This window comes from Leopardus geoffroyi, chromosome A1 (assembly GCF_018350155.1).
Source record: "Leopardus geoffroyi isolate Oge1 chromosome A1, O.geoffroyi_Oge1_pat1.0, whole genome shotgun sequence".
Taxonomy (NCBI): Eukaryota; Metazoa; Chordata; class Mammalia; order Carnivora; family Felidae; genus Leopardus; species Leopardus geoffroyi.
The window spans coordinates 121,976,778-122,004,524 of NC_059326.1; the positions used below are offsets into that span (position 1 = coordinate 121,976,778).

Below are 27,747 nucleotides of genomic sequence, written 5' to 3' on the forward strand. Positions count from 1 at the left end.
CGGGCCAGGGGAATGAGTGAGAGGGGCTGAGGGCTTGGAAGGCAGGAGATGGTGAGCTCCATCTGCAGCCTTTCGATCTGTTTCCTAAGAAGATGTGTTTGGGCCAAACCGAACGTATGTGTGGGTCACGTGCCTTTTGCAGGCTTTCCTGAACAGGTCCTGCATTCATTATTTGTGCTTGCTCTAGCTTTTTTTGTGCAGGGCAGGGACTCAAAAGCCTTCTCTGTATCTTCCTCTGCCTGCACAGGGTTGGCTTTGGAACCAGACAAGCTTGGGCCTCACCCCAACTCCAGCCAGCCGCGTGGCCAAGGACCAGGATTCCTGCGTAGTAGGTGCCCAGTATCTCTTCAGTGAGAAACAAATGGGCGCAATAGTTTTTTCAGGAAAAAGAGTACAGAATGCCTAATTAAATCTGAACTTCAGATGAAGAGCAAACGACTTTTTAGTCTAAGTATGTCTCAAATATTTCAACCTTACAAATAAAGACACTTAACTTCTCTATGCCTTAGTTTCTTAAATTGTGATTTGGAGAAACAGTGTCTTCCTCATGGGGCTCTTAGAAGCACTGAATGAAACCCAGGGTTTAATGTAGGGTTGGGGTGTCTAATAATGGTTGACAAATAGCAGCTGTTACTCGAATTCGCAAAGTGGCCAACTGTTCTTTGATGACAACCTGTTGCTCTGACAGCATTAGCTTCATCCCGTGATGATGTCAGCACACCGTTTCTTCCATAATACTGTTGGAAGAAGAGCCACACCTCACCCAGCCTGTCCCAGGGTTCCCTTTCTCCTTTGCCCCCTCATCTCACCTCCCCATGTCTCCCCACCAAAGGCCTCGTCCTCAGAGGTTTGACATGCATCTCATCCTGAGGTAGGCTTTCAGCAACAATTTGGCTACTTTAACAGGTAAGTGCCCCTGTCTCCTGTTCTCTGGGGAGGACTCAGGCTGGTCACGTCTACTGGCACACGTGGCATGGCGGCCAAGTGTAAGATTGGTGTGCTCTGAACTGTGTGCCCCCTCTGGCTTGTACTGGGACGGAAGGCACGGAAGCCTTTCCTAGATACTGAGTTGAATTCAGATCGTCCTATCTGTATGCCAAAGTTCCTCTGGGCCTCCCTTCTCTGGATATCCTGCTATAATACTGCACTGCATGTTAGGGTCAGAAACTGAAACAGAGGCCGTATTTATACAGTCACTTGATTAGTGACTGGTCAGCTGTGACTCAGAACAACACAGACCAGTGACTTTTAACACCAAATACTTTCTACTGCTTGGCTTTGGAATATATCCCGTCCCGTTTGCAAGGCAATTCTTCTATTTTTCTTATTACGAATGACACATTGCTACACGGAGAAATCATAGGTAAAACACAGAAAGCAAGAATCAACTATACCTCCTCCAGTCAGGGACAATATCTGTTTTGCACAGATATTTGCAGTATTTTTTTCTATGGATTTTTGGGGGATGGGTACGAACCTATTGTAAGACTGCATGTACTGGTTTTGTATTCTCTCATTTTATCCTTCTTTCATTATACATGAAAATATATACATGGTAAATATAATTGCAAAAAATGAAAATAAGCTGAAAAGTAAAAAAATAAAATAAAATCTCCCTCAATTCCACTAGACAAAGATAACTATTAGGGAAATTTTGTGCACATCCTTTTGTTACATTTGATGTGTAATTATACAACCTTTTCATATATGTAACATGCTATGCATAGTTTATAATATTCCTTTTCCTAACCATATCTACCCATATTAACATATATTCTTATAAAAATATAATTTATAATAGTAAGAATTTGTTAACAATTAAAGTTCTACTATTGGGAGGTTTATCAGTAAATTAGAAAAATGATACAAGGAAATGCCATGCAGTCGTTGAAAATGCAGTGGTATTTTAGAAGAACATTTAACAACTAGGAAGATATTTCTGTGGTTAAGTGTTACATTATTAAGGAAAAAAATCTTGTTTCAGAACAGCTTATAGAATAATCACATTTTCATTAAGAAGCAAAAAGATTTATCCACTTATCCACATCTCTGCTTTTTATCGTTAAAAGACATTAATAGCAGTTCTCTCTTGGTGTAAACACTTTAGTATCTTCATTTTGCTTCTCAGTATTTTCTAAAAAAATTTTCTTTTTTTACAATGAGCACATACTTCTTTCATAGCATGCAAAAACAAATCAATTATACCTTTCCCTCTCATCATAAGTATTAAAACAGAAGTAGAAAGCTAGATAAAGCAAGGTATTTTCACCAGGCAAATATTTTCAAAGTCTAGATTGAAAATTGAGCGTTGGTTTTACTTTTCATTAAAAATGGTAAAGTTGACAAAATATGCTTGTAGAATGTAAAACTGTACCCAACTATAATGAGATAAGTACAATTTTTTTAAAAAGATAATTGATGCTGAATTCAATCCAATTCCCTATGGCTGGGTTGCCTGGAGTCATTCTCGACTTTATTATCACACAATTTTTCTTGACTCAGTATCTCGAAGCTTTGTGGATAAAAAAGTCGAAGGAACATGTGGCTGTTACTGTGAGTAATGACTTTTCTTTTTTCTGGCTGGCTCTCTGAGTAGTTTATCATTACTTGTGGCAGCTTTTAAACACAATCTTATCATCTATCTTCATTTTCTCTTTTGTACAGTAATTCCAATTGTCTTTCATTAATTTTTGCATGTTAACCTATTTGGCTTGAGGGGAATTCTCAACCTCAATATTAGTATAAAAAAGAAAATTGTGAAAGAACATGGGAATTTTTCTTCTAAGAATCATTTTGAGATGCTGTTGGCATATGAAATAGCATCCCAAATGGGAAGATAATATCCTTGTTAATCAAAAAACTATTTAAAAACTCAATTAACAGAACATTATGCTATATAATTAATCTTCATTGCATATCAACGATTTCCTTCCCATCCCCCCCAACAAAGCAGTTAATAAGTCTTTGAATTTTATAGTAATAATCAATAGGGTCAGTTTCATAATATCAAGTAAGCTAGCCATAGAAGATAATCAGACACTTTTCCTCTGCCTGAAATAATTAAGTCAAAATCATCAGAAGTCTCTTTTATTCTCAAGTGTTGGGTATGCAGAGTCTTTGAGTAAAATTTCAACAGCAAAACAAAACAAGGAGGAGGAGAAGGAGAAGGAGGAGTAGAAAGAAGAAGAGGAAGACGAAAAAGTATTCATGTGGTCTGACTTTCAAGAAATCAGAGTTGAAAAAAGTAAACCCAACAATACATACAGTTCTGAGAAAAAATTAAATGACTTAGAATCTGAGATAAGCTATCCTTGAATAAGCCTACACTGGCTGTTTCAGAAGTGCCATGTTTTAAATTTCTACACTGGGTTTATAACCAAAGGATTTTTGGTTCACGTGCGTTAAAAGGATACAAGGAACAAATTTACAAGACACTCAAAATGCACAATCCAAAATTAATCATGATAAAGCTTTCTGTGTGTTTCCTTTCAGTCTTTAAAAATGTTAATATATGTTTGATCATATTATATACCTATGAGCATTACCCTGTAAGTGTTGGGGATAGACAAAAAGCAAACCCCTTGCTTCCTGATTTACATTTACACGTATAGCCCTTGTAGACAGACTCACACAGATGAAATGAATCACTTCCCAGCTTATTTGCTTGGTAGGGGGTTTTCAATTTTTATACACTAATCCTCTTAATTTTTATGCTATTCAATTAGATCCCTTTACCATATGATTTTATTCTGAATTGTTCTGAGCGTGGATGGCTTCTTTCAGAAGGGTATTATGAGCCTTTAGGGCAGGTAATTTCACTGTATAAAGGTTTACCAAATTCACATGAAATTTGTCTCTCTATTCAACCCCCACGTCCTTTCTCTCTGACCTACTGATATCAACTGCCCCTAAAATAATAAATGATATAAGAAGAGAATGGGGGAAGAAAGAGAAAGAAGCCACTTCTTGGTCTATACTTTGGAAGGGTCCACCCCTCTTCTTCTTGACCAAGAATTTGATGGTGTAAGAAGACACAAACATCTCCTTTATAAACCCCACATATATTCAGGGATTAATAATTTCTAATCAGTATGCCAAACGCATAGGGATGGCAGGTTGAGTTTTCTGAAATGTGTTCCCAGGAAAACACTTAGTGAATCTTAAGAAAGGAAGTCAGATTCTAAACAGACCTAAAACTAATCTGTACTAACCAAAAACTGGAGATCATGGGTCTCACCTAATTCGGTTATAAATTTGTTGTTTTTAAAAAGAATACCTGCTATGTACTGAGGGCTTACTCTATGCCAGGCACTCTGGTAGGCACCTTGCAAATATTGTTTCTATGTTGTTCAAAAAGCTTACAAGGTAAAAAGAAAAACTGAGCCCAGGAAAGATTGAAATATGTGGTTTGCTGACTGCATCTCTGCAAATACCAAACAAGCAAAGTCACCTCCACGTACCATTAGTAGACAGAAGGAAGTAGGCTGCGTTCTGCTGAGGGAGCCATCTTATTTTATTGATTTTTTCTTCTATTTCTAAACTCTTCAGGTAATCGAACTCGGGTTCATGGCTCTGGAATGTGCTGTAAACATTGTATTCACCCCTACGATGAACCTGATTTTTACTCTGTAGGAAGGGAAAAAGAACAGACACACACACACACAACACACACAAAAGATGAAATCACATAAGCCAACTGCAAATTTGCCAATTGCTTCTTTTTCTGGGCAAAGACATGGGGAGGGATGGGCCGGTCATGTCACTGTAGAATGAGGGCAGACCCATGGCAACAAGTTTACCTTAGCTGAGTGACTTCCACAGCATTTGATCATGAACCCCTATTGGTGAATATTGGCACCTCCTATATACGTACATTTATAAATTATATACATGAACTTCGGTACTAATATATGGTATACATAACATATACGTAAAAATTGATATTAAAATAGGACACAATTCAAAAATACATATAAATAGATATTCTAATATTTTTTTTCTACATCTTAATGGATGTCTTGGACACGCTCAGGACTGATCTATCCCACACTGATGTCCACAGTGACATACATCAGTCCCTCACAAAGACTATAAAACCATGGCATCTGCACGTGTTGCTGGCCATTTAAAATCTCACCAGAACCTCACAGAGTCTCTGAGAAGTAGGGAGGGTGGGGAAATCGACAGAAAAAGTTCAGAGGTAGTAAAATGACCTCTCCGGGTCACACAGCTTATACACAGCAGATCTGGGCATCAGATCTCCCCCACCCCTTTTTTTCCCCCCTCGTGTAATTGACAAAACAGACTTGAGTGCAGAGATGCCACATGAACCGCTAGGAAATTTATCAGGCTCTATTTGCAGCTTTCACCCCTCCCGATTATGCACAGTGCAAACAGGAGGAACTAGGTAAAGAATGCGGTAACGAAAATTAGAGAAGAGAATCTGCAGAAGGGGTTGGGGCAGAAGAAGTGTGGAGAGGAGGAAAAAGAGGGTGTTAAAGAAAGAGAAGAAGGGGAAAAAGAAAAGACAGGTTTTATTTCAGGGGTTTTAGGACCTTATTACCAGGAGCTTCCAGATTCAGGCTTTGGAAAACCACGCTCGCAAATTCAAATTCAGGCCTTATTGAACATGTGTTGTAAGAGTCTGACTCTGAGGATTAAGACTCCATTAAAAAAATTATATTTCTGGATGGATATTGACCATTCAAACCAAAATCTCCACTTACTCCATCTGATGGGTGATGGTGCTGATGCCGTGTTCGATGTATTTGCGGGGCACTGAGGTTCCTACGAGCAAATTTGCCAGGAGCGTGACTTGTGAGAAGTCATGCACAGAGGTCGGGGCCGGGGGGTGGGGGGGGGGGGGCGTGCAGCGGGCCTGTTGTCACCTGGCTTTGTTTCTCAGGCTTAGCGTTCATCCCAACCCAAAGCCTCGCCACAAAGCCACTGAACGGTATGTTTCTCTCCTCGACATTTATTTTTTTATTGAACAAAACCACTCTCTTTTGGAAAATGTGTCCCCCTTCATTCTACCAATGAATCATGCTTCCTAAATGTTTCAGTCCATTAAAATAGGTGAAACCTATAAATAGCTAACGGAGATCGTGGTGCGGAATATTCTTGGCAACAGTCTGCCTTGGGTAATTTATGCTAAATGGCTGCTCCGGTTCTTCTTTATCATCACTATGAACCTAATTGGATTTTTTTTTTTAAACTGAAGGTCTTAAAAATCAGTTTTAAAAGGACTTTAAATGCTGATATCCTGCTTACTACAGAGACAGCCAGTCCACCTTAACAATAAATTTATAAGAGTGTTGATTTGCTACCATCCAAATCAGACTGTCAAGTGTGTGTATCATGTGCCAGACCAATTAGCACTAGGCAGTTCTGGAAAAGCAGGAAAAATTCCAGGTCACGAAGAGCTATTAGTTTCCACTTGCCAACCACATTTTCGTTGTTTCCAGGGCCAATGGAATAGGCTGGGTGCCTGATTTAATGCTGAACACTTGAATTTATACAGAACCCTGAGGGATTATGATGCCCTTATAGAAATTAATTGCAAATAATGTGCAATTACCAAATATATCACCTCTAAATGAGGCTTTCCTTTTTTTTTTGGGTGGGGGAGGTGTAACATAAATGGCTTTGAGGCACAGAGGAGGTTTAAATTGCTAGGGAAGTCTCTTGTGGAACCTTCCTCCCGCACTGGGCCTCCCCCCTACTCTGTGCTGGTGATTCTCTGAGGCGGGAACAGATGGGAGAGGTCCTAGAACAGGCACCAGCCTGCTGGAAGCTCCAGGACCATGCCAGGGGAGACCCAGGAAATCAGATTGGGACATAATTTCATTCTGGCAAAACAGAAGCGGACACCAAAAAACTCAATTATATGAAAAAGAGAAACAATTCCTACTGGAGTTCAAGTCTCAGGAGGAAATGGGATTTTTGAGATTCAATGCACTCCAAGTTCGAGCTCCTGCTCAGAATGCATGCAGCACTGAGCTCCAGGGACCTCTGCATCACCTATAGAAAAACATACGCCACGTGCATTGCTCAGATGTCATTTTGTGGGATTTCACTCCCTTTGGTAGGGTGAGCTATCACTGTCTTCTCTACGGACCCACGGTGTCCTTTTTACATCTACTGGCAAAGAGCTGGATTTTTTCCCCCCTCCTACATACTGGGCAGGAGCACCTGAAATTAGGAGAATTAATTTCAATGGCTGGGGGATAAATCCCACTCAAAAAAGAGTTCTCTGTTCAACAAGCACCCATGGAATTTTGCAGGTCAGATGGGAAGTGAGGTCGTTTTGAATGTGCAACACCCAGGTTTGGAAACATTAGGCCATGCCCAGGAAAGGCTCTATTATCAGGTGCTTTTATGAGCCTGAATGTGGAACTGTTGATGTTAATGACTTTTTGGCAGTTTTTAGTTTGCTAGCAAAGCAGCAAGGTTAAGGGCGACACATGAGGATTAAGGAACAGTAGGAGGCCTCCTTTAAAAAGAGAAGAAAATGGGCATTTTGCATTCACTGCCACTTACCTCCTGCTCTCGTTGAAATATTACAACCCGACCCCCCTTGTCCCCTGTCGCTAGTAATTCTCCCGTGTGGTTGAATTCTACCGTAGAGATAATGTCAGCTGAAAAGGAGAAGACAAAGGCAATTAAAGTAACTGCACACTTACTTTGAAACGATAGATAATAGATATACTTTTCTGTGCATTTAAGGGCTCAGGGCTTTGTCTCTGCAGTGGAATTTACAAGGATTTTATGTTCTGTATTTTAAGTGCCACTAGAAGTGGCATTTGAGAAAGTAAATTTTCTAGGAGACCACTGCAGTGTGGTCTCTTGGAACATCTGGAGAGAACAAAAGGGAAAAGCACAAACAGACCTTTTTGTTTGGGGCAAGAGAAAATGCATTTCCTTAATAATGGCTCCTGGAAATGACATTTTTTTTTTTTGGACAATTTCTACCAACCATAGACTGTTAACCCACCCAGGGCCCTTTTGCATTCCCCTCTCTTCTACAAGGAAGAACCTCCCCAAACAGGTTTCAGTGGTGGCTGAAGACTGTGATGAAGCTGGCCTTGGGGCACTTCACTGAAGCTCAGACATGGAAAATGAAGGCAGGGAGCCTGAAGACATCACTGGGCCACCAGCAGTCAGGAATTCAGAAAGGACCCCACGTATCCTCCCTTGACCCATGCTCCCCCCTTCCTGGTGAACCCAACACACTCTTCTGGAAGAGCATGGCCTTATTGCAACCCCAACAGCAAGGTGCTGAGAAAGAGGGTCAGGAGGTCAGAGGACAGAGGGCAATTTGTACTCCGTATTTCAAAACGAAGAAAATACACAAGCGCCAGGAACTCAGATCACACATAATTGCTGAGGGAATGCCAGCCTGCCAGGTCTTTCTTCAATCCTGGTTACCCCCGAGAAACATGGACAGGTAAATTACCTATGATTGGATTTATTAGGGCTATTTTTAGAAAAATGTCAGAGGTTAATTCCTCTGCAATTATTCCCCTGCAGGGCTCCAACAATTGCTACCGAGAGTGCAAATGATTTAAAAAAAAAAAAAAAAAAAAAAAAGAGGTAGGGGAATTATGACGATGGCCTTTGACAGAGGAACATTCTGAAGATTATGTCCATGTGAGGAAAGCAAAGGAGAAACAGTGAGGTGGAAAACTAAGGCAATTACCCCTGAATAATTCAAGTCTCAAATCTCAATTTAATATCATCATTTCAGGATTTTCTTTGTATGCCTGATTTATTCAGGTAAGTAGTGTAAAATTCTCCACTTTGCATGTAACTGTCCCTTTCCATATATGAACATGCATCTAATGGCCATTCTTGGAGCGGAAGTAAAAAGGATAAGTTCAAGTCACCGTCACTTTAAAGCAGGGGACCTTTAAAAGAACAAATCATGACTTCCTGTTTTGGCCTCATAGATGACTAACTCCAGGGTAGGAAATTCAAAGCCCTACAGAGCCAAGAGGTATCATGAAGTGAACTACAGTAGGTGAAGTAGAAAGCTTGGGTTCCCTCTTAAGGGTAAGTGGCTATGCAGCTTAAGCCAGTAGTAGACATGAACAGCAACATGTATAGCTAGGTATTTTGATGTTTTTATAAGAAGCTATAAATCCAGATTTTATGCACAAATCTCTTAAATTACATATATTGTCAGCTATTTTTTTCAAAGCCATGACATTAAAAAAATCATCTTGTCTGTGGGCTATGTTTTTTGAGTCACCAGTTTATGACCTTTGATCTAGACAGTCTTCAGAAAAGGCCACCCTATTCCTTATTGATGATGTCAACTAGAAATCTAGTCCATTCACTCAGGAAGACTCCTCCAAGTGAATACTACCCTTAAGGAAACACAAAATAATCTGTGTGGTTATTCAGATCCTGATGTATCTTTAGTAGTCCAGGTCTGTAGCCAGTGCCCATTGAGAAGAAAGCCCAGTGAGGCTGGGAAGCCAGCACCTTAAGTGAATTATTGGACCACTTTCCTTTGTCAGAGTTTATGAATCTTAGCAAAGCACTATCACATAAAGAGGAGAGAAGAAGGCTGCTTGGTGTTTGCAGTTGGCACAGAATGCCTTGGGAGAATCAATCGAGCACTAGGATGCACTTCTAACACTAGTTACTGCTTCTGGCTTTTCAGTGAGTGGTCAGCAATGTGGTCATTCACGAAGTTTCCTGACTTGGGCAGAATCTAAAGTAGACGTGGCTGTTTCTTCTCACTTGAGACTTACATCAGGTACCTTAGTATGAGGCAAAGCTCTTAAAGTGTTTTAGACGTAAACACCTCCCAGAAGGAAAGAGTGGTGGGGAGGCCAAGCCTATAGGTTACCAGAGTCACACTTGTGCCTTTTGGGGCCAAAAAGTGGCTTAACTGCAGTCTACACTCTTCCTCTCAGCACCAATGTTGACAGAGACTCCAGAGTTCTAGATGGTACCCTGAGAACTTGTAAGTTCTCATCTTTTAAGTTGGCCCTTCCCTTTTAGTGAAGTTGGGTATCAGAAGGAAGAGTTAAGTGCCTTTTCTAACGTCAGCCTCTGCCTCACATTCAAAGAAAACGTTACTCCAAAGGAAACAAAATTCACCCTCCCAGGGATGACGTACACATTTGTCTTCTTACCGAGACTCCCTGAGAAAAAGGGAGTGAAAAATTCATTCTCCCTTTAGGAGGTACACAGGTCAAAACAAGGTAGACTCAAGCTCACATCTGAGCCACATGATCCAAGCCAGTGTTACTACAACTCTGTATTATGTGGGATCCAGGCACAGCCCCAACTGATAAACATGTCCCATTTGTTTTCCAAATGTTATAATTATTTGTGCTGTGCCTCCCTTGAGAACCTCATGAGAGAAAGGGTGATTGACATGGCAGGATTCTGAAATTCTTCAATCCTCTTGCCAAATCCTTAGCTTTATATTTTAATCCTGCCAGGTAGTTGGTCTGTATATTAGCTTGTTTATATCTAGCTATTGTCTACCTCCCTTCAGAGCATAGGCTACTGCAGCTCAGGTTAATACCTGTTTTGAACTTTCATGTTTCCTGGCTCATTTCTCATCGCTAAGCCAGTAGGTGTAACCAGAATACTTTACTGCCCCATCCATCTTTGCATATCTTCATCTATGACTGTTTAATAATTGATGCAAACCTCATGAATCACTCCACATTCCAATTTCAAGATACTGAAACTTCTGATACAAATACTCTTGTTTGCAACAGGCTTGTGGTAGAGGAGAAATTTCTTGATAAATTAGAAAACCCACGCTGCTGAAGACAAAATAACTCTTCCTGAGCATGACAATAAACTAGCAAACTTGGAACAAAAACTTCATCTGAAATCATGGTCAAAAGAAATCAATTCATCAATTCAACATGGCTTTCATCTTTTAAACAGTATGTGTATACAACAACTCATTTTATCAAATGCCGAGCTGAATCACACCATTCTAATAAAGCTATAAACTTGACCATTTCCCCTCTATCCTATAGAGATGTGGATAAAGTGCATGTTTTTTGACTAAAAACAAAAAAACAAGAGGCCAAAAACAGTTATGGAGGTCAAATGTAGTTAACATGATTTTTTTAAAGGAAACCCTGGGAGGTATGACGTTTGCCCTGTTCCACATTTATTTGTGCTGATTTAATTTCCACAAGATGGTGGCCTCGTAACCCCATTTCTAGTGCAAGAGGCACTGCTAAGACGGAGTTTTTCTTTTTTAAAATCAATCTCTGCTTCTTACAAAGGTTCCAGACAAGTAAATTCATACATACAGTCTCCATTTACCTGAATAAGAGCAATTGACTTGGCCATTTTATGCCTGTGATTAGGCTGAAGAAATAGAGGGAACCCCTAGTGCCTACCCTAGTCTCTCACAGTACCATGCTGGGCTGGCGTCTACACAATGCCTGGGCTGGGCACAGTGATTAGGCGATGCCCAATTCAAAGAGCAGGGTGACTGTAGATAAAATGATGGCTCAGTTTAGACCTGGAGAGGACCTAAACCCAAATCCTCTAGTGGGACAAGGTCTACCGACCAGGTCACTAGCACTGGCCTCTCTGCATCAATCATAGGGATTCAAATGAGAGAGTAATTTAATTTAGCCTTCAGAGCCCATTAAATGTTTTATCTTTCATCTAAGCAACATTTGGGAGATAATACTATAAAGTCATTTACTTATATCAGCTGGCTAGTTCTGCCCACTCAAGAGTTGGCTTTCTTCCTGATGATAAGCTCGGCTCTAGGCAGAGTTGTCTGCTTCTTCAGAGAGGATGAGGACACCTTCAGCTAGGTGGAAAACAGATGTTGCAGTGGAGGACAGCGGTGAAATATAGTTGGTTGTGGGAAAGTTTGTGCTGAGAGGATCTGGGAGGTCACTTCCAAGCTGAAGTGCTGTGATTAATTGCCAATGGGTCCTGCATTGCATGGTGAGGGAGCAGGGGACAGCACGCGTACCCTTTGTCATCACTACATAGGGGCTTGCAGCTAGATTGGCAATGACTGTGTGGCTCATTAAATAAATAGGGAGTCTCAGGCTCCCAGTGGGAATTAAAATTATTCCTTCTGTCTATGTAAAACTGTGGCCTCCTTCGTGAGTTTTGGTTCATAGCCCAAAGTCAGCCTCCATTATCTCAGATAAGGTTTTCTCTAGTAAAATTTGATAAATGAAATAGTGTGTTGGAGTACACTTTCTATCAAAATGGGGGGATAAAATGAAGTCTGGTTATGGCCAAACAAAATATGCCCAAATACTGCTACTGGGATTGTGTCAAAATGGCCTGCTTCTTGAAAAAGTTTAGTATATTGTAAAATTAAAAAAAAAAAAACAAACAAACCCAACCAGGCAATAACACAGTACATGTACGATGACTGTAATCTTTAAAAAGTATTTGCATTTTAAAATATATCTTTTTTAACTGATAAAGCAATATACACTTGTTAAAACTTCCATTAATACCAAGATGATACTTAAAATATAAAATGAAATTTCCCTTACAATCTGACTCCCTGGAAAACAATTGTTAACTCTTATAAATACACACACACTAACAGTCACAGGCCAAAGTCTGTCAGGGAGAGTCCAAAATGATGTTTTAGTGTAGGATATGAGTGATTTAATTTATTTTCTTATAGATTTTTTAATTTTTCAGGATCCTTTTTTTTATGACCATAAATACTCGAACAATTTTTGACAGGTACACAATTTTAAATGGCTTTCAAACTAAATACAAGATTTTAGCGCTTATCTCAGAGATTCTGTAGACTTTTAAAAATATTTCTTTTTAAATTCACATATATTAAAATTCACTTTTTGTGCCTTACAGTTTTATGGGTTTGGATCAATGCATATAGATGTGTATCCACTACCAACAGCATGATATAGAATAGTGTCAGCCCGCCCCACAAGTTCCTTCATACTGACCCTGTGAACAATTTTTGTAAAAAAGAATAAAATTATGGGAATAAAGTAAGCTGACAGGTATTTAAGACCTTCCAAATGTTAAAGATGCTATGCAAATATAGAGGCTTAATAACTACTGGTCTCAATAGGTATGGCTCAACTGGGAGGCAACGATCAGTTCTCACTAGTGAGAGTCAAAGATTTTATTTTTTTAATCTTACTGTTTAGATAACATCACTATTTACTGTTTTTGGAGTAGAGGGAAACTAAATTCATCAATATGACTTTGTTAGCCTGTATCACAAACTAGGTTTAGGCATGAGGTTTTCTGCCTTTGGACTCAAAGTTTTCTTTGCAATGAAATAGGACTATGTTTGGGTTTTTAGTTTAGTAGTAGCCTTTGCTTCTTAACTTGGTACCACTTATATTCTTGTAGCTCAGTTCTAGAGACAGAAGTAGTAAATATAAAGTTCTGAGTAGTGATAACAAGTGACTCTAATTTTGCTCACCAGTTTTGTTTATTTGCAAGAGCTGCCTAATGAGAAGGATTCTAAGGTCATAGCTGGGCTTGGTGGGAGAGTGTTGAGATTAACTGGCTATGTCTGGCATGGGTATGGGAAGAGCCATTACACATGCCACAAGCTTGCTATCCTGATCTTCTGTGCATGATAGACAGTTCCTGACTGACCCCGAATTGATTCCTTTGTCGCCGACCAGTGTCTGGTGTATAGATACTGAATCCTTCTCCTTTCATTTGGATATAATTAATTCTGTGCACATTGGTTTTAACTTCAATTTAGTGCTGGTATTTCTCCTATATGAAAGAAAGCAGGTAGAAGGATCCAAGAGTCCCAATTCCTAAGATCTTATCACGACTGCTGCTTCCCATGTAAATAGAGACAGAGCGCTGGAAAGTGGGCGTTGTTTAGACGTCAGCCTGCCCATGAAGACCAAGCTCATTAAAGGCAGGTAATACGTTGTGGTTATTACTCTTAGTTACTCTTGGTTAGCTACTCCTACCCAGTGCCTTTCTTCCTTGCCTGCCTCCCGGTGTAGAGGATGTAAAATCCAGAATCTTCCTTCCCAGCCCCCTGGGTTTAGGGGTGGCCATGTGACTGAATATGGCCTGTGAGGCAAGTAGGGAAGTCTGCTGGGGGGCAAGGAGGCAGAGATTCTGGGGAAAAGTTTTCCTCCCTGAATAAAAGAAGGGAAACAAGTGAGGAGTGGCCTTCTGGCTATGCTGACATATTCCTTGTATACTACTTCCTTTGTATATGATTTTATGTGGTTATGATATGTGAAGGTGTGGCCGCCATCATGTGACCATGAGGTGACAAGCCAAGAGGCTGAATATGAGACATGGAAGAAAGGGACAATGTCTTTGGTGACATCACTTAACTACAAAAACCTGACTCAGGAAGAGCCTGTGTCTGAACTTGTTAAACAATACATACCCAAGTGGTTTAAGCCACTGTTAGAAAGATTTTCTATTATTTATAACACTTACTAATAGACATGTCTTCCATCTTTGTTTTCCTCACAGCACTATGCACAGGGCCAGAATATTAACACAAATTGAATTGGAAATAAGTGAAAGTGGTTCTTTGTCTTGCAACCTCTATGCACAAACTCTCACATACACATTTTTATTTCACTTTATCACATGACCAATTTTCCTTCATAATTGCTTAGTTCTCAGTAGTGAGGTGGTTTGCTTTTCCCGCCTTCCCCTGTGTGGAAATGGAACATTACTCTCTAACCATTCAAAAGTGAAAGCAGGTTATTGGGATAGAAGCATCCTCCCACCCTCAATTTATCATGGTATCCATCATAAAATTATGACTTCAGAGGGACCAAGCCAGGCTCTCCTTAGAAGTCAAGTTCTCCTCTGAAGTCTAGGGAGCCCACCATGCTTACTGAGCTGTGAAAATCCAGATGGTGGGAAGCAGGTGAGTAATGAATGCCATGCTGTTTCCATTAAAATGCACACAGCTTCCCCACACTGACCAAATCCACAGCACTAGCCAGGTCTGAGATAACCCAGGACAGGTGGGTTGATGGAGACTTCCTTTCACTCAAAACAAGTTTCTACTACACAGAAGGGGAGAAGAAAGAATGTTCCTATAGTTGGGACAAAACTTGCCCAAAGGACAAAGTGGTTTTAAAAATTCTAAGTCCTCCAAATATAGAAACATCCAGTGGGAAATTGGTAGCAGTCCAGACTTGCCTACAAGCCTGCATGGTTTATAGTGGGATCTGCTGTCAAGGTATCTACCATCTGTCACCCACTCTTTCAGAAAGCAGAGGAGTAATTAGCTGCTCAGGCAATGCAAACTCTGTCAATCATTCAGGGCTATTATCTACACAACATAGGTCATCTAGCATGGACCCGAGAGTCAGAGGGACTCTGGGTCCAAAATGGGAAAGTTCATCCTATCTGGGGGTCTATATAGGAGCTTTTGGGCAGGCATTGTGTTACCCAAACACACATAATGTGGAGTTTGTCTGGCATGTCTTTGGTCAAAAATTTTTCTGTGCCAGAGGCTCTGATGTCAGAAAGATAGGGCACCTGCCTTGTGGGAGCTGAACTTGCCAGGTTTGTGGGTTGGTTTTAATATCATTTATTTAGGGGAGCCTGGTATGACTTCTCCCCAAACCCAAGCAGCCTCCATTTACTATGCAGCTTCACTGCCCCCCATTTTCCCCTTCATAACAGTCCTCACCACTTACCATTAGCAATTACAATGGTAATGGAAACATTTTAAATGCCTTTCTTAGTCTCTGAATTGAAAACCCAATAAGGAACTTGTTCATCACTGAACCTTCAGTGCCAAGCTTAGTGTCTTAATATGCAATAGATGCATCTTAATTATTTTCTTGAATTGATCGCCAAAGGAGAGCTCAAGAGAAGCAACACCAAAGTGGACCATCACATAGAGAATAACCCAGAACAAAGTGTAAACAAACAAAACATATATGCTAGATGAATGTTAGAAACATATTTTAAGGGGTGTGAGACAAGGGCACGCTCTTATTTTGGAATGAGTATTTTACGACTTTAGAACCACATAGATTGATCAGTAAAGTACAGATTTTATCCTAAAAGCCTCTGTCATATTGGCAGGGATTGGAATGTCCTATGAATCACAGGAAGAGAGAAGAGTAAATGGGTTGGTGAAGAGAAGGTACCGGGAGAGGGCATCCCAAAGTGGATTTGGAGCAAATAGATCTGAAATGCCAGGAATCTATTTACTGACCACTTACTAAGTGCACATCACTGGACTGGGTTCCAGGTATATGCTACAAACACAACACACCTGTCTTTACCTTCAAGAAGCGTTCAATCTAGAGGACTGGGAAGCAGTGATAAATGGGTGAACACAGTATAACAAAGTTGGAGAAGAAGGTGTTGAAACACCCTATAGTGGAAACGCTTGGGTCAGAGAGTCAGAACCCTAGTTTTGGCCTAGAAGTCAAAAGGAAATCACTACAGAAACTTAAGGTAACTCACATGTCATCCCTATGCCTGCATTCAAGAAATCTCCTATCATTTCTCTAAAGGACAAATTGAACAATAAATACAATATATCTGTGTGCTAAATTCTACATGGTCCTAAAGAATGAAAGAAGAATGGAGTAGGACAAGATTTGGGTTTCCCCCTAAACCATGAAATTTCTATGTCAAACACAATAAAGATACTGCTAACAATTTACAAGGTATTACAAAATGATGGTTTTTCAATGGTTTTAGCAAAGAAAATGGAAAATATTAGAAGCAAATGTGCCATTTACAACTCTATGAATCAGTATTTCTCTTTGTCTGTTTTCCTCTCTCTCTCTCTCCTCTTCTCCTCCCTCCCTCCATTCCTTCCTTTCTCTCTGGCTAGGAGTTGTGGTGTTTTTAAGATTATAAAAATATATTACTCTTGGGCGCCTGGCTGGCTCAGTCAGTGAAGCATGTCACTCTTGATCTCAGGGTTGTAAGCTGGAGCCCCACGATGGGTGTAGAGATTACTTAAAAATAAAATCTTTAAAACAATATTACTCTCTTTTGGATAATGTCCCTATTTTAAAACACTGAATATAATATATCACATACAGTAGGTAAACAGTAAAAGATAGCATAAAGAAGTGAGTGCTGATTTCCCTCACCAGCATGACCCAAATTTTAATAAATATTCATCAGGCAAAGGCACTATGGTACATCCTTACTGCTTTTTTATAACCATTGAAAATTGGATATTTAAAAAAATCCATTATATTTGATTTCATGTTCACTTGGCAGTTAGATATCAACTATAAAATGTAGAAAAAGCAGGAAATATTAAATGTTGATAGACTTATTCATGGTTCATTTATTCACTCAAAAAATATTCAAGGACCACATATATTATGTGTCAAACACTACATTATGTATTAAGTGTACATCAATTAATAAAACAGACTAAATATCTGTCTTTAGGGAACTTCTTTTCTACTTGTGGAGAAAAAATAATAGTCAATGAGCATAATAAATCACATCATATGTAATGTACTCTGGGAAACAAACATAGCTGATTAAGGGAGATTAAGAGTTCATGGAGCAACTGGGTGGCTTAGTTGGTTAAACATCTGATTCTTGATTTTGACTCAGGGCATGATCTCACCATCACAGATCGAGCCCCGTGTTGGGCTCCACACTGAGGTGTGGAGCCTGCTTAAGATTCTCTCTCTTTCCCTCTGTTCCTGTGTGCTCTTTGTCTCTTTCTCTCTCTCAAAACAAAACAAACGCCCCCCCCCAAATAAAAAAAAAAACCCAAAACAAAAACAAAACAAAACTCCAAAAAATGAATTCTGGAGGTAGGTGGGAGGCTTAGATTTTAAATAAGGTGATTGTGATAGGCCTTACTGAGCAGATTTGAAAGCGGTGAGGGAGGTCACTCTATGGGTATCTGAAGGAAGAGTGCTCCAGACAGGGAATAGACAGTGAGAAGACCCTAAGAGAGAAGCAGTCCTGTGTCAGCAGATCGGGGTAGCTGGAGCAGTGCAAACCAGGAAAAAATGAGGTGTTCAGTATTTGCAGACCATAGCAGGCACTTTGGCTTTTACTAAAAGTGAAATAGGCACAACTATGTAAATATTTAATACCACTAAACTGTATACCTAAAGATGGTTAACTGGTAAATTTTGTGTTAGTTTCATTTTACCACAGTTTTTTAAAAAGTGAGGAGGGGTGTCTGGGTGGCTCAGTTGGTTAAGGGTCCAACTTTGGCTCAGGTCATAATCTAAGGTTTGTGAGTTGGAGCCCTGCATTGAGCTCTCTCCTGTCAGTACAACTTCGGATCCTCTGTCTTCCTCTCTCTCTGCCCCTTCCCCACTTATGCTCTCTCTCTCTCTCTCAAAAATAAATAAATATTTTTTAAAAAGTGAGGAAAAAATGAAAGGGAAAGCTGTTCGAGGGAACTGGACGGAGGAATGAGATAGTCTGATGTGTTCCAAGTACCAATCTGGCTGTAGAGCTGGGAACAGACTGTGGAGGGCTAAAGCAGGATCATCAGGAAGACTATCGAGATAATCCAGGTGAGAGAGGAGGGTGGCTCAGACCAGGGCCTTGGCAGTCAAGGTGGAGAGCAGTAGTCAGATTCTGGACACATACGGAGTCAACATGACAGGATTTGCAGATGGACTGGTTACGGGATATCAAAGAGAGAATTCGAGGATGATTCCAAGGTTTCTGTCCTCAGCACCCTCTGCACCTGGCAGGATGAAGCTGCCATCACTGAGATGGGAAGTTTGTGGGCGATTCAGGCATTTTTGGGGCAGGCCAGACACTCATTTAGTTTCACGCATGGGAAGTAGGAGGGATTTACAAGTAAAGGTACTGAGCAGATAATTGGAAAGAAGGGGTTAGAGTTCAGGAGGGAGTGTGAGTTGGGGATGTAAACTTGGGAGTTATTACCACTTCAGATGCTATTTAAAGCTATAGGATTAGATGAGACCTCAGGGAAAGAGTGTATTAAAGGAGAGGAAGACCATGGGCTGAACTTTGGGACACTCCAACATCTAAAAGGTTGGGAGAAGAAGAGGAATCAGGAAAAGAAGAAGGAGCAGAAGAAGGAGAGGCTGGTAAGATAGCAGGAAAATCAAGAAAGCTGAGGGTCCCGAATGCCAGAGAAGAGCAGAAGAGAGAGCCATCAGTCATGCCAAACACTGCTGATAGGCAAGGTCAAAGCCTTCAGGTGGCCTTTGGATTTGAACAGTGGAGGTCACTTTTCACCTTGGCAACTGTGGTTTCTGTGGATCAGTGGGGGTGGGTTTGGTGGAACCATGGATTGGGCTTCAGAGCGAATGGGAGAAAGTCACTGTGGACACTTCTCTTCAAGGAGTTTTGCTGAGAAGTGTAGCAAAGACATGAGGCAGAAGATGGTATGGGAAGTCAGGTGAACAGAGCATTTTTGTATCAGAAACAAAAGCATTTGTATTTGCTGATGGAAAGATCAAGCAATGCTTATGGAAAGATGAGCAATGAATAAGGAAAAACATGGAACAGAATGAACAGATAAGTGAATGCAGGAATAAACAAGCCAATAACTGGTCCACCACTGACAGGTGAAATAAAATCTGTTCAGGTTCAATTCCCACCCACAGCCAAAAGATGGTTAGGAAGAAAAATGCTACACAAAATCTATCTTCATATAAGGTTTAACAGGAGTCTCAAAACATTTAGTATGGCCAAGCATTTCTCCCATAAATCAACATGTCAGATGTCCATGCAATCACCATAAATAAATGAAAACAAACCTCTTGGTTTTCTTTTTGTTTTTTCTTCCCTTCCTGCTCTTCCTCCTGTCTTTTTCCCCTTTTTTCTTCTTTCCTTCCCTTTCTCTCTTTTTCTTCTTTCCATCTTTTTCTTCTTTCCATCCCTCTCTCCTTCCTTTTTCTTCTGAAGCCAGCTGTAGAAAGGACTCATTCCATCTACTACCATGCATCTCTGGGTCCATTACCTCCTGTCTGCCTACCTGATGGAAGGCTGCTCACCTGTATACACTTTAAAATGTTAAGTCTACTGCAAGATCAGTCCCACATGGGTAAGCTGACCTCCTCATGGCCTTTCTTGGGTAACTTTCAGCATGATTCTTAATAGTGCATAGAAAGAAACAAGTCTGTCAGAGGAGAAAGAAAAAACCCACATTCTCATCTTGCCCTGTGGAAGATTTATAGACACTTTGCAAATAGCCAGACCCAGGTGATGGTGCCAGGAACTTTTCAAGTGATTTGTAGATCTCCCTGCCAGGAAGTCAGTCTTTAATGGAAAACTCTTCTAGCTGAACATTCCTTTATTACAGCATGACTACAGGGAGAGGATCGCAACTGTCATGCAAAAGACTGGCTGAAATTAACTAGCTATGAGCCTGGCCTCAAGATATTTCAGCCTCAGGAAAACACCAGTATTGCAATTTTTCTGTGGAACTATTGAACTGGGCCTACTGCATGCCAGGCATAGTACTAGACTCTTGACCTAAACTCTCCTCCTCAATCTGCATTATCAGGCTCCTTTATTTAACACCTACTTTGCCAGGATCTGTACCTTGTGTTTTATATTATGTTTAATGGTCACTCAAACTCCATGATATCAGTCTCTTCCTCCATTTTTCAGATGGGGAGATGGTGGCTCAGAGAACTGTCCATGTTTGGAAGGCTAACAAGGGGATCTGGGATTGGAACCCAGTTCTAGTTCCAGAGTCTATGTTCATGACCTGCCTCTTGTGTTCCACTTCTTTTCCTTCCACCTTTTAATTCTTGTCCCCACTCCCTTTTGTCTGTTAATTAATTTTTCCTAATCCTTTCTTCATCTTTCCCTCATAGTTACTTTTTAATATGGCAGAGTGGATCTTCTGGGCTCAGCCTTAACTTTTCCATCATTTTCTGTACCCCTTGTCACCCACCTGGCACGTTAGCAAAGTTTAACTCTTAGACTGTCAGCAAACATAGTCTGTGCTGACCAACTGTGAAGCAATTTCATTTTTCCTAAGACATTCTTTCCATTACGTGTGCATACTGACATGTATGCCCCTTGAGGCCAAGATCTTACTCACTATTTTAGTCTAGGGACCCAGCCTAGGGACACATACTTAGGAGGTTTGCACAAAATACTTATTCCCTGGCTGAGTGAATCAATGAACACAGGAGTCCTTTAAGGCCAACTCAAGGGCCACTTTCTCCATGAAGTCTTTCATGAGCTCCCCTAATTGGAATGCAATCCTTTCTTCCTCACAATGCCGCAACTCTCTGGACTGTTCGTATGCTACTTATGTAGCTCTTCCCACTTATGTAGCTATGTAACTGAAAATGTACTTGCTCTGTTTTCCTTACTGAGACTATTTCATTAAGGGCAGAGTTCCTATTTTACTCATCTTTGGCTCTACCAATAAACTGCACATAAAACTTCAAGACGCTTAAGTTAGTATTTTCGTATTTGGAATGACTCGTGTTGGATTATTGTACAAATGTTAATAGGTTGCTTGATATACTCTGTGTGTGTGTGTGTGTGTGTGTGTGTGTGTGTGTGCATGCGCATGTGCGTGTGTGTGTGGGGGGGAGATATATCTTTAACTAGATGATGAGTTCCCTGAAAACAGACTCATATTTCTTTCTTTAATAGACAGCATCTTTATCAATATCTAAGATCTCAGAGCATAGGTGATATAAATAGTCCACACTTGGAGATTTCATATTCTTATGGGGACAACTGATTGTTGGCCTGTGTAATGCATATCATTGTTCTCCTCTAAAATGAGAGTCACACATGCTCCATTTCTGCCTCCAGTTTATTATTATTTTTCAAATGGGTGAGTACCATAGGTTCCTGACCTGGGACATCTCTGAAATAAAACCAGTGCTTGAGAAATCAAGTGCCAAGTCCTTTTTCAGAAGCAGTTCCTCCAAGCACAGCAGAAAGGAGAGGAGTGGAAATAGGAACCTATTACCATGTCTTTTAAATACTCTACTTTTGGGGACATTTCAAATACTGATTCTAACAACTTAAGTTACTGCCTTTGGAGAGTATGGAAAAGCTTAGGGCTTGAAACAGCCAGTAACTATTAACTGCAGTAGAAAAATTTCTTTCTATCCAACACACATCATAGCAGGTTCTTAGCCTTGATTGTGATGCATTGATTATTTCCTGCAAAGTCCAGGGGAAGAAATTAAATGTCAATATTTTATCAGGTCATAGAAGAAATACAATGATAAAACACTCAAGATATAGACTTAACACTGGTCACAATCTCAGATACACTGCTTGCTTCTTCAACTGAAATTAAATCAACAGTAAAATGCACCAGAAGCCATTTTAAGGAAACCTTTGGAGAGTATCACCTTTTGGTAATTTATCACTGAGGAAATACTGGGAACTGGCCTTCTTGTACCACTCAAACCTCACGTTAAATCATCTCCCTGACACCCTATCTCACTATGCTCTAGTCCCACCACTGTGCTTTCATGACCTCGTAAATGCCATGCTTCTTCCCACTCTGGGGTGTGCAAACATGCAGCTCTCTCTACTTAAACTATTCACCCTCCTCCCTTCTCCTTGGCTAACATCTATGAATTGTTTTTAATTAAAAAATGTTTTAGAGAGAGAGAAAGCATGAGTGGGGGGAGAGGAGCAGAGGGAGAGGGAGGGAGGGAGGGAGAGAGAGAGAGAGAGAGAGAGAGAGAGAGAGAGAATCTGAAGCAGGCTCCACACTCAGTACAGAGCCTGATGAGGAGCTCGATCCCACAACTCGGGGATCATGACCTGAGGCTAAATGAAGAGTCAGATGCTCAACTAGACTGAGCCACCCAGGTGCCCCTAACACCTATTAATTTTTTAAATTTCAGCTTAACCAGCACATCCCAAGACAGACCTTTTCCGACAGCTTATGTTCTAGTCGCCCTACACTGCTCTGTACTACCCTATTCTTTCCCTTTAAAGCATTTATCAGAATTCCTCATTATATATTTGTTTGAGTGTTTGTTGATAATGTCTGTCTCTGCTATAAGACTATAAAGCTCACCAAATCAGGGATCAAAACTGATTTTTTCACCTTGCGATTCCTGGTCTGCACCCCCATATATGACACACAATAGATGTTCTTTAAAAGTATGGTTTTCTAGAATATTTGTTAATAGTTATTACCTGATCGCTCATTAAATATTCTCTAATACTGTTCTTGCACACACATGCACACACGATACACACATTTGGTTTTCAGTCAAACTGGGTGTAGCAGATCTGTACAATCATGAACATTTAAAAACCGATGAAATCTCCCTCATTCTCCTAAGATCTACATTTGCCTTATTCTCCAAAGCTAATCATATGTATGAAAGCTCATGCATTGTAAAATGTATACACACCCTTCTGATTCTTCAATTCTCACCCTTGTCTAAGCCAGTCTCCACCCTGTTCAATTTTCAGGAAGAAAAAGAACAGAACACTAGAGACTGGGTGGGAAGATCTTTATATGCCAAGAAGTCTGACCCAGTGAACTATTTCAGTCAAAAACACAGTTTGAATTGGATTGCCCGATTGCTGAGAAGGGCTTTCTGGATTAGACAGTTCATTAGTGGCTCAGCCAGTTTCTAGGACCTGTCGGTCTTTGCTCTGTGTGCCTGGAGTTAGCAAAGTGACAGAGTGAAGGCTGCTTGAGTGACAGGTGCCAGTGAGTCACACGGAATAACGGATGAAACAGCAGCTACCCAGAGGCACCAACCACACCCTTAGGCTCAGGATCCCAAAAGTGTACACAGCTAAAAATGAGGCTTGGTGTCAGTGGAAAACTATTTGCTGAGCACCTTCTATGTGTCTAATCTGGGGCGTTGTTCCGAGAAGTAATTCTAGGAGGTAGTCAACAGCAGTCTTTCAGCCCCTGTTTCAATTCCAGCTCCACTAGTCGGCAGAGATAGCTAATGTTGGGTATAATTCTTAATGTCTTTCTCCACACTGCTTACCTAATCTGTAACATGGGAGTGGTATTATACGGAGGATGAAATGAGTAAATTTATGCAGGGCACTTAGAATGGTGTTTGACACACATAAACACTAAATAAGAATTAGAATAATACCTTACCCAAAAGTAATATAATGAATGATAAACAGTATCACTTCTCCATTCACAGCTTTGCCATGTATAACAGATGTGCCTTAGGACAAATTACCTGGATTCTCTGAATCTTAGTTTCATTATTTGTAAAATAAAATGATACTGGTGCCATTTTGGAAGAGCATTAGGAGGATTAGATGAGATAAGGAAGAGAACACCAACCGCAGTGGATGGTCACATCTGACCAGCAGGGTGGTTTTATTTAACGCTGCAATGTTAGTCCACAAAAAGATTTCGAATTTTTTGAATGATATGTTTACCTTTAGAAATTATGAAATTGCATATAAACAATCCAGATTTTCAGTTTCTTTAGAAGTCAATAGATGGGTGCCACTGGATTGGCATTCCCACATGGTCACTCCTGGCTTGAGCTGGGACTTGTGGCTTGTGCCCTTTAGAAAGGAACAAGGTCTTAAATTTACCTCTTCTCCCACCATTTCCTACTGGTCCCCAACCTTGCGGCCAAATGTCAGCTCCCATTTATCCTCCAAAGGCTTCTCTCTACTGCTCTGCTTTCATTTTTGATGTTACTTGGCCTCTGTAGGTATCTGAGTTAGCAGGGGCTGGTCTTAAGGGCTTGCAGGCATCCTCTGGACACTGTTACCTCTATAAGCCTGCATAAAAGGAAGCAACCCCTTTCTCCACATAGCTCGAGGCCATTTGTCTCCACTGGCAAACAAGAGTGTAGAATGAGTCAATTCCAGGGCTAAAGGCTGGCTTCTCCACTGAGCTGAGCACCTCCTTGAAGAATAGCCTCCGATCCAAGAATCGGCCCCATAAATTCGTAATTTACTCACCCCGAGTCTTCTTCAGTTCCATTTAGACTGAGGGTAAAAGATATGGGACAAAAGTTAGGGGTGCTATACAATAATGCTGTAGAACCAAGTTTTCTAAAATATGTCCTATGGATTATCAGTCCCTCAAGATTCTGATCCTTGAGTGAAAAAAAGTCAAAATACTTTTGGGAAACTGCTTACACTTATCTTGTGTCATGGGGACTCGTCTGGGAAAGTCAGTAACTCAGAAATCCTGTGAGAAAGAAATTCATCCTCAATTCATTCAACAGCTATTTACTAAGCACCTACTATGTACTGGGCATTCTTCTAGGTATTGGGGATTTGGCGCTGAAAGACAGTAACTCTGAATTCAGGTAACTTATTCTAGTGTAGAATAAAGAACGATGCTTCACTCCGTTTTATGTCTTGCAAAACTTACTTCCAGAGGCCCTTCGTGATGAAAGAATGGTGGAGATTTTCCTATTAATGCTTAACAAAGTAAGACCACTCTAGAACCCTTCTTACTGAGAGAGAAACACACAATTTATTTCTTGAAAGGTCAATGGACCCATTAGGGCAGACTGACTTGGGAAGAACTACAGGCTCACCTGGGGTCTCAGATTTGGCAAAGGTTTTTTGAGAATATCACACAAAGGGTTAACTTGACTTTCACCTCAAAAGTAGAGTGTTTTTCTCTGCATCTAATATGAGCCAGTTGGAAATGTATTTGTTTTTCAGTGTTTAATCTTCTGCATCACCCACTGTTGATTAGATTTAATTAATTTATGTTTCTAATGAATTTAGAAACTCACAGTGCTGTAGCAGGAAAATTTTCAGACAGCATCTGGCCACCAAATGGATTGATTACCTTGTCTGCAAAAGTCTTTCAAACATCTGGGGCCTGATTTTGTGAAACATCCAGAGCTCTTTCAGAGGTAAGAAACGCCCATTGAGGGGAGAGAGGGGGTATTAGAAATAGGTAGGGTTTGCTTTGATCTGTAAATCTGGATTCTGGCACTCCCCCAATATGAAATCACATTTTGCTGCTCATTGGCACAGTTTCAGTGGCACCAAATAGACCGATCTGAATCTATTTTGTTTGACATAATCAGAATCTACCAGGCCTGAGCCCAGGCTGACACCCAGTGAACTCTTTTGGCACTTCCTTCCATGTGGAGGCTCCTGCTGATCATTAAGATGAAACATTTATAGAAAGCATTTAGAGAGAAGCACTTTGCTCTCATTCATTCAACAAACATTATCGGGGGCCCACTGTGTCTGGCACGGAGCCACTGAACCTCTTGGTTAGCTACTCTTGGCAACTACCCTAGAAAGTAGGCAAACACTCTTCTCCCATTTTCATAGTTATGAACAAGTACTATACAAATAATAATTACTAACATTAATATCAACACCAATAGGGGATATATAGACAGACAGACAGACACACACACACACACACACACACACACACACACACACACACACCCCAGACTCTATAGGAAGCACTTTACATGCATTCACTCATTTAAGCCTCGCAATAAAACCATGAGGAAGATGTTATTATCACTCCCATTTTACAGATAAGAGTACTAAGGCAAGGAGAGCCTATGTGACTTGTCCAGATAACCCAGAAACCCTTGGCAGAGCCTTCCAATATAGGCAGTATGCCTGTGCTGTTAACCGATTTGCATTAGTGTGTCTGGATAACATTAATGGAAGACTTACTATGTGTTAGACATTATCCTAGGGGATCTGGTGCATTTATATTTTAATCACTCACACCTAATACAGTGGGTATCACTATTTCCCAGCAGGGAAGCTGAAGCCCAGAAACATTAACTTTTCAAGGTCACAAGGAGAGTTGGTCATAGACTAGGCTTTAACTCAGGTCTGTAGGCCTGCGAAGGCCACATTTTGCCTACTGAGTCACCTGCTAACAGACATATGGTAAAGAGGTGGGGTGACCTCTGTAGCTTGCTCAAAAGTACACAGGAAACCTGCTGGACAAGTCAGAGGAGAAGGGTGGCCTGGCACATCAGCAGAGCTGAGACTCCAGAAGAAAGGAGATAAAGAATGTACAAAATGTAAGAAACTTGCTCCATCTTAAAGAGGTAGGCGAGAGATGGAAGTCTGATTGCCTGACTGGTTTTTCTGGCTCAACTTTCAAGAGAAATGATGGACAACTAGGTGGGCTGCTTACGATAAAAACAACAGTGCACAGGCCTGCCACACTAAGCATCTGAAATTTTCTGAACAATAGATGCAGACTGTTGCTCAATCAGGTTGTCAGGATTCCATGCTGGTGCTGATAAACCCTGGTTTTTCATGATACGATATCATTTACTAAGTCTGGTTACTTCTCTGATTTGAAAACCCCATTGTCTGTGACCATTCTTTTCTTGCCCAAGCCTCTCCCTTGACACAGTCACCTACCTTCTTTATTCCTTCCTATATGGTCCTTCTCTACCTGGAACCCCTTCCATCTCAATCTCCTCCTTGGCCTGGCTAATTGCTATTTGTCCTCAAGCCTCAGGTTGGGAGCCTCTTCCTCCAAGAAGCCTTCTTTGACTTTATTATTCTGGGTTCGGTGCCATTTTAAGTGCGACCTGTGCTTCCTTCTAGTTCAGCACACATTACAGTGGAAAGTAACTGCTTCTTTGTTTGTGGGTCTCTTCAGTGAGACAGCATGCATTGACTACTATTGTAGCCCCAATGCAAGGGTATGGTACACAATAGGGATCCAATACATATTGAAAGTGATGGATGGAGGGACGGATTGTCAACTTTGTAACACCCTCTTGGCTGGTCTCCCTGTTTGAAATCTCTCACCTCCACACTCAATGCTACATCCCAGAAGTCATTAAACTTTTCTGTAAACCTCATTCATGTCGTTTTGTTTTTTATTACTTCCCTTGAATA

General features: G+C 40.7%; 1 protein-coding gene across 11 annotated transcripts in view; it reads right to left on the reverse strand.

The window, feature by feature from the left end:
* Positions 1-27,747, reverse strand: part of PPP2R2B (protein phosphatase 2 regulatory subunit Bbeta) — a 512,334-nt gene that overhangs the window by 101,093 nt on the left and 383,494 nt on the right. For 9 of the 11 annotated variants that reach the window (XM_045492888.1, XM_045492850.1, XM_045492897.1 and 6 more), the window contains 2 exons: positions 7,540-7,637; positions 4,461-4,626 (listed from right to left, as the gene is read on the reverse strand). The exons of 1 other annotated variant lie outside the window; for it this stretch is intronic. In XM_045492888.1, coding sequence (XP_045348844.1) covers positions 4,461-4,626; positions 7,540-7,637 — 264 coding nt within the window. Of the gene's footprint in view, positions 1-4,460; positions 4,627-7,539; positions 7,638-24,846; positions 24,874-27,747 lie in introns of all 11 variants that reach the window. One more of the 11 variants, XM_045492944.1, reaches the window with a different exon arrangement.